The sequence below is a fragment of the Osmerus mordax genome, chromosome 17 (assembly GCF_038355195.1).
Source record: "Osmerus mordax isolate fOsmMor3 chromosome 17, fOsmMor3.pri, whole genome shotgun sequence".
NCBI classification, from domain to species: domain Eukaryota; kingdom Metazoa; phylum Chordata; class Actinopteri; order Osmeriformes; family Osmeridae; genus Osmerus; species Osmerus mordax.
In genome coordinates, this window is record NC_090066.1 from 4143650 (window position 1) to 4156353 (window position 12704).

At 48.1% G+C, this 12704-nt stretch overlaps 1 protein-coding gene across 1 annotated transcript in view; it reads left to right on the forward strand.

Moving 5' to 3' along the window:
- LOC136960303 (thyrotropin-releasing hormone-degrading ectoenzyme-like) overlaps nt 1–12704 on the forward strand; it is a 72802-nt gene that overhangs the window by 23396 nt on the left and 36702 nt on the right. Inside the window, 1 exon segment of the mRNA XM_067254743.1 lies at nt 9658–9812. Within this exon segment, the coding sequence (XP_067110844.1) occupies nt 9658–9812 (155 nt within the window).

The following is a 12704-nucleotide window of genomic DNA, read 5'->3' on the forward strand; positions in this document are numbered from 1 at the left end:
AAAGATTATTCGAAACTGTATATGCCATTGCAGCCTGGTGGGGTTTGAGCCTGAGTCTTCTGTGTACTAAACAGCTAGATACAGGCCCTGGGAAAACACAGGGTGTCGTCAGGGCACGGGCAGGGTCAGAAACATGCCACAGAGGACTTGGATTGTGACTGTGTGTGTACGTGTGTATGTGTCTGGGTGAGTGTTTGTTCTGTGATGAACAGGCCGCTGTGTGGGTTTCCCACAGCGGAAACTGCTCTCAAACATATGGAAGAGGGGGTGGATGGGAAAAGGAGGATTGGTAATTGGGGGAGGAGAGGGGTGGAGGTGTATGGCAGTGGGGGAGGGTGTCAAAGGGGAAGAGAGGAGTGAAAGAGTGTCACTAGTCTATTCGTGGCACATTAGCCATGTCAGTCAGTCAGTGCCTGTCAGTGTTTGAAATCAAACCATACAGTCATGGCATTCTGTGCGATGTGTGGAAGCAGCTAATGGTCCGTGGTGTGTGTGAGTGTGTGTGATGTCATGGCATGTGACAGCTGGTGTCTCTGTTGCAACCTTTAGCTTGAGGGGATACAATGCGAGTGCAAAATATATCATGTGCGGTGCATGTGAAAACAAAGTGTTGTGTGCTGTGGCTGATGTAGGTAATTTATCTCTATTAGTTTTAATGTTTGTCACCAAGGGTTTCTCCCGAATACATCTACCCTCTTGTCAGGAAATATACACACAGATACACTGACACACACGTACACACACACATTCAAACAGATAAACAATCAAACCATAATAGAGTAAAAATAGAAGTTTTGTATTCATTCTATTTTCGCGGTGAGAGGAGAGACAAGTGATTTTTTGTTTTGAAGTTAGAATGACAGTTTAAGTTCACCATCAAACGAGCAGGGAGAGGAGAGATGAAACTGATGGGAAAGCAATCTCTCCTCTGATTGTGTGTAGATCTGTGTGCATGTGTGTACGAGTGTGTGTGTAGGTGTGTCTGTGTATTGATGTGTGTTTTTGTGAGTGAATGCGTCAAACTGTGTGACGATACACAAGGATAAAATCACATTTGAGTTTGCGCTGCTTGAAGGACATGGTGTGCTGTGTTGGTGCAGTGTTCTCCTGTGTGTGTGTGAGAGAGAGAGAGAGAGAGAGAGAGAAGAGAGAGAGAGAGAGAGAGAGAGAGAGAGAGAGAGAGAGAGAGAGAGAAAGAGTGAAAACTGGGGCCTTTCTAATCATATTTTAAACCTTTCCAAGATGTGTGTGTCTGTGTGTGTGTGTGTGTGTGTGTGTGTTTGTGCGTGCATGTGCCAGGGCGCTCCGATCACATTCGCCTTGCTGTCACCTGGGGTGTGTGCGTGGGCGCTGTGGAAGCCCATTGGCGTACTCCACAGAGAACACAACAGAATGGAGCAGAGCAGTGGAAACCATCGCAGGGGGAAGCGATTTGATTGGCTGGCTAGAGGGTTCAAAGGCAGAGTCTGCTCGTCTCCATACATTTGGACGTTGTCACCTCTGATGTCTTTCGGTGGATCACTGGGTTGAATGTGGTGAACCAAGAGGAGCGTAGAGGGAGAGATAGAGGGTGGAGAGAGAGGTACAAGGAGCACTAGAGTCTGGAGAGAGATAGTGTTGGAGAGATAGAGGGTGGAGATAGAGGTACAAGGAGCACTAGAGTCTGGAGAGAGAAGTGATGGAGAGATAGAGGATGCAAAGAGGAACTGATGAGATAGAGGCCGGAAAGAGACAGATGGAGATAAAGGCTAGAAAGATGTGGAGATGGAGGGATAGAGGCTGGAGGATGTGGAGATGGAGAGATAGAGACTGGAGGATGTGGAGATGGAGGGATAGAGACTGGAGGATGTGGAGATGGAGAGATAGAGGCTGGAGGATGTGGAGATGGAGGGATAGAGGCTGGAGGATGTGGAGAAGGTTGGGGAATAGGTGCTGCAGCCGACACACAAAGTGATGAGAGACGTTGTGACTAATGTGGCAGGGGGATGTTATAGATACTATACTGGATCTCTCCATTCACCACCCCTCTGTCTTTCTTCAGTCAAGTGGTGAGGTAGCGAGGGGTGCTGTGCTGTGCTGTGCTCGGCTTCTCTCCATCTTTTCCGCTTCTCCCCCTTTCTCTCCGCCTCCGTGACCCTCTCTCTCCCTCCCATTCCCCCTGCCTGTGTTAGTTGAGCCTGGCAGGGAGGTAGTGTTGTGGGCTTATGAACTGCGCTCAGCTCTCTGAATAAGTACTGCATGACCTTTTGAAGATTGGTCTCACATTCTATTCACAACTTCATTCTGCTATCATTCACCTCTTTCAATCTCAGCATGCTCTCTCTCACTCGCTCTGTTTCTCTCTCTCTCTATGTCCTTTTTCTCTTTGTTCTTCTCTCTCATGCAAACACACAGACACCAGAGTGGAAAAACACGCATTTCAAACAGACGTGAAACTTCAACCTTTGTTGCTCTCTAACTGACTCTCTCTCTTCTCCCCTTACCTCCCTGGTTACCAGACAAGTGTCCTCAGCTGAGCGTTCTGCTCTGGTTGGCAACCTGGGCCCTACAGACCAATATTAAAGTGGAGGCAGACAGTTATGATCTGTTAGGAAGATGGATTTCATCAACACAGGATGTGGGTCTGGGTCTTATAGTTCCCTCTGGGCCACAGTAGCGCTACAGACCTGTGGCTGCTGACTATCTGATGGATAACCCACCAGCCATGTTCACAGATAGACAGCCTGATCGATAGAAGACGCCAGACTTGTGTTTGTGATAGCGCCAATAGCAGGCCTGTGATATAATAGGATATTACCCAGTGTAGCAGGGAGAGGGTGACGAAGCTCTTTAGTTACATAGACCCATAGATGGATAGATGCACTCTATCTTGTATGTAAAGGGTTTTAATATCCACTGTTAGGAAAAATAAAATCCTGAGGGATGCATGTTAATACTATAGATAAATCTCCCCTCCCCTCTCCTCCTCCTCTCATCTCCTCTCCTCCTCTCCTCTGTTTCTCTCCTCTTCTCCTCCTCTCCTCTGTTTCTCTCCTCTTCTCCTCCTCTCCTCATCTCCTCTGTTTTCTCCTCCTCATCTCCTCTCCTCGTAATCATGTTATGTTTTCCGTATTGGTCCATGATCATGCTTTGATTAACTTTCTTCATCCTCTCTTGACAGATCTTCAGTCATATTGTGTGACTTAGTCTCAGTCTGCCCCCCCCCCCTTGTTACAGTAATAGTGAGTTTAGGAAGGGCGTATAGGATGGCATCACTGACAGACTCTTGCATACACCGTCTTTTGTAGGCCTGAAAGCCTTTCTTTTTCAACTCCCTAAATTTGAGAGGACTTCTTTCTAGGATTCCATTAGACCCAGTCCCCGCGGTCTCTCATCAAATGGGTTTGTTTGTCTATTTCTGATGGTTCTTTCATCTTCATGTTTCGATGGGGCTTCTCATCTTTCCTGCTGTTGAGCTAACGTCTGTTTTAGGACACAGCTGCCCCCGTTTAATGATGATTTTGTTTATTTCTGTGTGTATTTGGCTATTGTGTATATTTTGGCTGGGAATCAGGTGGCTGAGCGGTTAGGGGATCGGGATAGAAATCTGAAGGTTGCCAGTTCGATTCCCAGCCGTGCAAAATGATGTTGTGTCCTTGGGCAAGGCACTTCACCCTACTTGCCTCGGGGAAATGTCCCTGTACTTACTGTAAGTCGCTCTGGATAAGAGCGTCTGCTAAATGACTAAATATAAATGTACTCAAAATAGGAGTCCTTGCTCGATGGGGTATGTTTGTGTTGTGTGTCGGAGGGTGTATGCCTGTGTGCGTGTGTGTGTGTGTGGTGTGTGTATCTGGCAAGTGGAGAGATGACAGATTGAGGAATAAAACTATGAATGGGGTGATTAATAAGGAACAGTGTGTTTATGCTGCCCAGCAAGATGACCTAATCCCAGATGTAGAAATCATTATGTCTGACATATTTACACTCTTTATAAAGAGTTCTGTTTCGAAGTTCAGTTAAGACACTTTATTCCTTTTAAGAACTAATTGCTTAGTCACCATTTCTTACACTCACTCACAAACACACACACAATAGACATGCAAGACACCCACACACACAACATCCTCTAAACTTCTATTGCCATCCACACAGTGAAACAGATTTTCTATTTGCATGCGCAGCCCCGCCGCAGTGATTCTATCAGACAAAGTTATGAAAGTAATATCTTGGTTTCCAGAGCTGCTGGTCTGATCAGATAGGTTGGTAGTGTGAGGGTAGGGATACTCATTACCAAGCCGCTGTGTAATTCAACCTGCAATCATAAAGGATATTAGGCAGGGTACAACCAGTGCATGCTAATGCTGCCTGCAGCCAGGAGGGATGTAGAGGAGTTGGTATCAGTGGTTTTTAGGCCTACATGGTAGATTAGATTATGCTATTACCCTCTCTCTAACACCTTTGATTCTCATCACTGCTCCTCAAACTGGAGGGACCCCTGGAGGGGGGGGGGGGGGGGGTAGGGGGGGGGGTCTGGAGGGGAACGAGGGGCAGTAAACAGTCAAGATTAAAACTGTATTTCTATTTCTCCCTCTCTTTCTCATCTTCCTCTCTTCTAATACACACACATTAATACAAACTCAGCTACACTCCACACATGCACACACCCACGCACTTGCCCACCCATACACAGACTCCCATATGCACACCTACACGCTCACACCCAACCTCACAGTACAGGCTCCAGGCAGGCCCTCAGGCAGCCCAGAACACCACTCTGCTCTGTCTTTCCTCTCCACAATAGCAGAACAAGTATTGATGTTTAACAGGGCGGTCAATAAGGTGGATGAGGCCTTCATGGGTTAACTTTGAGAGAGATTACTTTTGCGGCACCATGGATTGTAGTTTGGTCTTGTGAAGCGATGCAGCAAGAATATCACAGTTGTGTGTTATGTTTGTGGAGGTTGTTTGTTGCATGAAGGCCAGAGCCATGGGCTGACATTCACAGGTCACTGTGGAGGAAAGATGGAGAGCAGAAGCTAGTACTTTTATTACACACGCACACACACACACACACACACTCTCGCACACACAGAAACACACGCACACACACACAGGTAATCTAATGTGGATAGCCAGTAACATCTTTTCCGCAAGCAGTCTCCCAGGTCGTTAACCAAGCTAATCTAATAAAGAATGAGACCCAGTCAGACCCCTGGGCAGCCCTGGTGGTCAAAACACAGATGCACACACACACACACATACACACACACACACACACACACACACACACACACACACACACACACAGAGAGCTCTGCTGTAAAGAGGTCTCTCTGGGATTAGGACAGGGTAATTAAAGGCACAGTAACCCTGCAGCTCATCAAGCTACTTTTAATAGAGCTCAGGGTAATATGGCTTTTAGCCCCTAGAGGACTTATTACAGACCGCTGGGGGCAATAGCATGGATCTAAAGCTTCAAATACAGGCCTTTTGGGGGTATTAGAATATATGAAAGAGTCAGTAAAACTGTATTAGAGATTAGGACACTCTTGGCCAGTTTGTGTGTGTGTGTGTGTGTGTGAACCTCCATAATCCCAGAGAGACGTGTGCCCAGTGGAGTGGCCTAACCATGTTGCATAGAGCTGCTAACATGGCCAGTTGATCCTCACAACCAACGTTAGATTAGACATGGACATCTGATTTGTCTCCTTTGATTCTCTCTTTACCCCTCTCCTCCCTCTCTCTCTCTCTCTCTCTCTCTCTCTCTCTCTCTCTCTCTCTCTCTCTCTCTCTCTCTCTCTCTCTCTCACTCTCTCTTTTCTCTCTCTCTGTGATGATTCAGTTAATGAGTCTGTGTGTGTCTTCAGAAGTACGCTCCACTTTCTGCTGACCGTGCAAAGTTGCTCTGTCGTATCTCCTGCAGCTCCGTACACCAGCGTTGCGCTCCTATCCGCCAACCTGTCCTGGTGTGCATACAGACTCAGCCATGCATCGGACAGCCAGGGTGACGGGACAAGGCCTGGTGTGGCTGAATCCTAGGGCAGACACCCTGTTTTAATTGACTGGGTTTACTCAGGGCTGGGGTGCTGGTGAAACTAATGGAATGTCCCGAGGAGGAACTGGGGAAGGTAATGGAGAGTTTAGGAAAGTGATGTGTCATCCAGGCCTTCTAGTGTGGAGCAGGGATGAAGGGATAGACTTGGGAGGAGGAGGGGAGGGAGGTTAGATCTGGGGAAGAGAGAGGTGAGGTGGTATGTTTGTGGGGCTGCTTATTCTCTTTTAAGTTCCTTTAACTCGAGCGACAGCCACAGGGGTTCTGTCTGACACACACATACACAGAAACATACATGATCACATGCACGAGCACACACACACACACACATGCACATACACACACAGACACACAAACGCTTGCAAGCACATACTGTACACATCTATTCTTAACTGGAAGAGAACTGAAGGAAGTCAAGCAGTCAAACCCATGCTGTGCTGTGGTTTCAACCCCCACCTTACCCTTACACACACACACATGCACACACACACTCTCTATCGGCCCACTTTCAACCAAATTGACTGTCCGGAAAACAAGCTGGAGGAGAAGAATTAATGCAAGGTTCCAAAAACCTATTCTATAAAAATAGGCTAGCTTCCTCTCACCCTCGATGCACTGCACTGTACGTGTGTGTGCGTGTTTGTGTGCATTAATAATTGGTGTTGTGTAACCTTGGAAGGGTCTCTCCCTGCTGTTTGTTTGTTGATCTTCTCCATCCTTTTTTCTCTCTCCTCCGTCTCAAGGCCTCTGCTGTCTCTGCAACAACATCCCTCCATCCCTTTATCCCTCCATGCCCTCATCGCTCTGCCTCATCGTCTGACGCCCACCCTGTTCCATCTCTCGCAGAGGTCCTGGAATCATGAGTGTGCCATGGCTCGTGCATAAGTTCATGACTTGTGTCTGTGCCAGACCAACCACAAAAGATTGGATGACTGAATGTAATAGCGAGGGAATGATAGGTGCTTGTCGCCACAACATGTATCCAATCTACCTGTGGTACTTGTGGTTCAGATAGATGGTCATGATCTGATGAATAGCCTTTCCCCAAATATTTATCAAGGAGGGAATCAAATCCAGTTCTCCTGTATAAGAAGCTTAGGCCTTAGCTCAGGGAGCTAGAACCCTCGCTAGGTGCCCTGGAACCTTCTCCCAACCAGGCAATGTCTCCTCGGGATTGGTCGGCCCAAATGACAAATCTAATCGGTCATCCTTGTCAAGTCCTTCACCCATAAATCACAATTTATACAGCTAATTATGACATATTTTCTCTGCTCTGCTCCGCCCCTTCTAACTAGCTCATTCGGTGAGCTAATTTGATAGAACAACTGGTTAACTTCTCAGGATCGCTGTTTAGAGCCACATGTTCTCGTTTTCTTTCGCTCCCGTCTCCCTTTCTCCTCGCTTCATTTCCCGAAAGCCGCAGTCGCTCCTCATAAAACCAAACCGACGCGTTTCATTGGGTACCTCTGTGGTTAGAACATTCCAGCGTCTAAATCTTTTAAACCATGAAACCGGCTGTCTTTCTCTCATTCTTTTTCTCTCTCTCGCTTCCTGTATCTACCTCTCTCTATCTCTCTTTATTTCTCTCCTTCTGTTTATCTCTCTTTCTCTCCATCTCTACCTCTTTCTCTGCATGCAGCCTGCTGGGCCCAACGAACAGTCATGTTGTTCATGCACAACCAACACATTGCTCATGTCTCTCGTGAAATACTAAGTGATAGCTTAGCACCAATAAATGAGCCCTATCGGCTATTTACCTTAATGGTTCTATGCAAATTTTCGAGCATGCATTTACCGTTTTTTCCTATCCCCCTTCGTAATCGTGTTCAACACCAGGCTACTGTAATCGTGTTCAACACCAGGCTACTTGCCTGTACGGTACCTGGGTGTTAAGGCAAGCTGTGTGTAGTCTCTGGGAGAGATAAGGTCTGGATCAAAAACATTTTGTTTTAGCAAACTGGGAAGAGAATGAACATACAAGACTACCTACCTATTCCTCTTAATGAAAAAAATAATAATACAGAGCTTACAGCTACCTGGTGATAGGATGAAAGAAGTGTGTACCTGTGTGTTAAGCTGTCTCTAAGTCCCTAGGATGAAGGACTGAGAAGCCCTTTTAGAACTGTGGTTACGGTTACGGAAGGCGTATAACTTAGTAGCAGTTCCACTACCATGACAAGCTCAGACAGGAATCAGTTTCCAAAACAACATCTCTCCTTGTGTGTTGTCTTACTCTTTCTGTCTTCGTCTAACAGGCTTCCCAAAACTCTCTCTCTCTCTCTCTCTCTCTCTCTCTCTCTCTCTCTCTCTCTCTCTCTCTCTCTCTCTCTCTCTCTCTCTCTCTCTCTCTCTCTCTCTCTCTCTCTCTCTCTCTCTCTCTCTCTCTCTCTCTCTCTCTCTCTCTCTCTCTCTCTCTCTCTCTCTCTCTCTCTCTCTCTCTCTCTCTCACTGTCTGACTGATCTTTTTCCCCCCTCTCTAACCAGTCTGGTCTCTAGTCGCGAGAACAGCCTGGCCTCTCTAGTGCCTGTTGACTCATGAGAAATAAAATGCTCTTTTTATTCCTGCTTGTAAATCAAGGCGACTTTAAAATGCCTTCTTCTGAGGAAATGTCCCCCATCAGTCACGCACTGACAGGAAGACGTTGAGCTCCCTCACCCTCTCCTTTCTTTTTGTTTTTCTCTCACTCTCTTTGTCAGAACTCAAACAGGGAGTGAGAGAGTCAGTGAGAGAGAGAGAGAGAGAGAGAGAGAGAGAGAGAGAGAGAGAGAGAGAGCTAAGGGGGAATGAGAGGAGTGTTTTTTTCCCAGGTACAAATCAGCTTTGTAAAGCTTTTCACATTCTCAAACTGAAAACATTCCACCTAGTTCACCATCCTGAGTTGTGTTAAAACCCTGGCAGCGTAAACAATAGCTCCAGAGACGGCTGTCGTTCCTTCACCTCTTTCTGTCTGCCTGTCAGTAGTCTGTCTGTCTGCCTGTCAGTAGTCAGTCTGTCTGTCTGTCTGTCTACCTGTCAGTAGTCTGTCTGTCTGCCTGTCAGTAGTCTGTCTGTCTACCTGTCAGTAGTCTGTCTGTCTCTGTCTGCCTGTCAGTAGTCTGTCTGTCTGTCTGTCAGTAGTATGTCTGTCTGCCTGTCAGTAGTATGTCTGTCTGCCTGTCAGTAGTCTGTCTGTCTCTGTCTGCCTGTCAGTAGTCTGTCTGTCTGTCTGTCTGTCTGCCTGTATGTCAGTACTATGTCTGCCTGTCAGTAGTCTGTCTGTCTTTGTCTGTCTGTCTTTCTCTTTGTCAGTCTGTCTATGTATATATTGTTCCGTCTGTCTGTCAGTCAGTCTCTCTATCAACCCAGACCTTCTGACTGTCTTAAAGGAAACTACTCTGATGAGGACGTAGTTTGATGAGTAACTTCCCCAGAAGCCTCTCGCTCCTGCTGCTGTCAGCCCAAGTGATTAGACATGAGAGTCCCACTAATCCAGCTGGCTCGCAGTCTGAGTCAAACACAGACTGTCGTTGTGCCTCAGGAAAATGTTGGCCGTTTTGTGCCTTAGACATTTCAGGTATCTGTGGTGTGTGTCGAGCAGTCTGTCTTCCATCGAGTCTAATCCCGTCTCCTTGTTTGCATGTAGACTTGCTGGCGGTGCCCAAACATCCGTATGCAGCCATGGAGAACTGGGGCCTGAGCGTGTTTGTTGAGCAGAAGATCCTGCTGGACCCAGAGGTCTCCTCCTTCTCCTACCAGATGGAGCTGACCATGGTGGTGGTGCACGAGATCTGTCACCAGGTAACCGCATGGAACACACACACAACACACACACACTGACAGGTATGCAGCGCAACCATACACAACACACACCCTCACAGAATTTTTGTTTCTGTATCTGACATACAGTAGCTGCAGTTTTCCCTCTAAGTATCGGCCCCAAGGTCAGAGCGCTCCTGTTTCCTCATATCTCGGCTGATTGATGACTGAAGGAGCAGGTTCAGATTATAGCCCCTTTAACACACTGTTCCCTCCCATTAAAGTTTCATTGACCCCCTTTCTCTTTTCATTCCTCCTCTACAATGTTCAACCTCTGCTGCCTTGACTCAGCGTTTTGTCCCTGGTTTACAGGAGGAGAGCTACAACAGCTCCTCTGGCTGTAAGATAACAGGGGCAGCAGGGCAGGGCTTTTGTTGTCCTAGAGGGCCGGGGCAGGGGCAGGTACATGAGCACTGGAGAGTGACATCACATCGCCTCATACCTCAGTGTCTGTAGCAGACGGTGCCAGCTAACTTTAGCCTCTGTGCTATCTGCTTTATCTCTGTGTCCTCTCCGTGGATGGGGCTTCAGAGGCAGGGCAGTGCTGGACCAGATTTATCCCCCATGGCAGGGCTGTATATCCTCGCTGTGCTGGGGGCCCTGATTGGACTCTTTATCTGCTCATTGGTGAGCAGAGCGGAGCGGCGAGCAGGAGATAGTTACCACAGAAAGACACTGCGCAGGGTTCTCGCTTCCGCTCCTGTGTAATTGGACATCTGGACCGTGCAAGCACCGGCACACAAACACACACATTCCTCCCTCTTTCTTTCTGTCTATCTGCCTCTCTCTCTATCTCTTCTCTCATTTACTGCTCCCTCATGCCCCATCCATGGATGTGTGTTACAATCAATCTCCCTCTGCCATCACTGGCAATGGGCACCCTGGCATGACTCCTCTCGCCAGCGTGCCGTGTTTGTCGGTTCTGTAACCCAGTTTTCCTGGGGCTTGGCAGCGCTGCGGACCATTACGAAAAGATCAAACACACCCAGCCAAGGCCTACATCCCCCCCCACACACACACACAACCCTGTGTAAGAAGCAATGTGTTTTGCTTCTCTTTCCTTCGCGTTCTCGCTGTGTTCCTTCACTTGTGCGAGGCGAGCCTTGGCATGTCTGTCTGTGTGTTGCAGCCTTTGTAGAGCTGAGACCGGGAGCCTGCTCAGCTTTGTTCAAGGCAGGATTATTTATCGGCAGTCGGAGCCCGGCTCGACATGCTGCCATTGTTGGAGAGGCTCAGTTTTCTGGATGTTATTCCTCCGCAGAGAAAGCCGGTCCTTTGTCCCTGTTGCGACGAGGGCGCGATGAAACGTTGGGTGGGCAGGGAGGTGTGGGAGGGGGGGGAAGGGGGGGTAAGCGGTCGGCTTGCCTTCCCTCTTCACCTTTCTTTTTCCTTCCCCCCCTCCCTCCTCCCGAAATGTTGTGTTCTTTGTACGAGGCTCGAGGGGGAGGAAAGGTCCCTTGTTCCTCGTCTCCCTCCGACAGCCCCCCTAGTCTCTGACTGAGGGAGGTGACATGGTTGATGTGTGCTTTCCTCAGCGAGCCCGTGTGTTTCTGGGTGTCCGTTCTGGGCCTGGGGAAACTCTAGACTACCCAGCCGGTGTGTGTCTCCAGGCAGAGGGCACAGTTGGCTCACACAGGTCAGGTACCCTGTCTGTTGCCTTGGTACTGTGGTTCAGCCCTCGTGCTCGACAGGCAAATGCAGGGTTAAATGGACCTTTCGACGCAGGTTGACATTTATTGTATGTGCTTGGCCGGGACCCAAGCCAGTTATTCTGCGTCCACCATTAAACCAGACTGACTTACTGACACATATATAATTCAATTGAACGTTTAGGTTGAGGAACAGGTTTTAGTCTTTAGTAATTATTCATGGCTTGATCCTCCTGTCTTTGTGTATAAAGTTTGACCAGACCAGGAACGTCACACTCAATCACCACACATGTGCACTCTCTTTCCCTCCCTCCCTCCCTCCCTCCCTCCCTCCCTCCCTCCCTCCCTCCCTCCCTCCCTCCCTCCCTCCCTCCCTCCCTCCCTCCCTCCCTCCCTCCCTCTCTCTCTCTCTCTCTCTCTCTCTCTCTCTCTCTCTCTCTCCCTCTCGCTTCCTCCCCTTCTCTCTCTGTGTCTGTCTGTCTCTCTCTTCATCTCTCTCTCTCTCTCCAACACATAAATGCCAGTGAAGATCATGAAATACGCAGCTGGTAGATTATTAATATTTTCTGAATAATTAATCAGTCTAAAAGATGCAAAAATGCTTGTCGGACTGGCTGTGTGGTGAAGCGTGTTCAGGATGCAGTCGTGGGGTGTAATCAAGTGCTGGGATAAGTTAACATGGCAGCATGTGAGAGGCTGCCCCACAGTACGGATAATAGTATGGAACAGATTCAGAAATACTGTATGACACATGAGACTTAAACATGTTCACTGCTGCATCATACACAGCTGAGTTAGAGTGGAAACATCCTCCCCCCCCCTGCAACACATCATTGATATGCTGTGCTACACTACAGTCTGCTTTATCAGTATACAATGTTATTCTCTGTCTTACTGGCTGAGACTGAATTCATGTTGCCCGGAAGGATATTCAGATCTAGAAGACGAGTCTATTAGAAAGTGGAAGACATGATCTGGTACGGTTGGAGACGAGGAAGACAGATTCCTTCTTATGTGCTGTGTCCTCTGGCCCAGAGTGTCAGTCCCAGGGCTGGAGCAAGCCTGCAGGCCAGTCCAGCAGGTCATGGAAGGGCGCCGTCAGGTGAGGCGCTCATTCTATCCGAGGCCTGATTTCACAGTCTTTGGGTGTGTGTTGGAGTGTGTCGCTGCAGTTACAGCGCTTCATTTGACAAATTGATCAGGCCCGTCGCAAGATAATTCATTA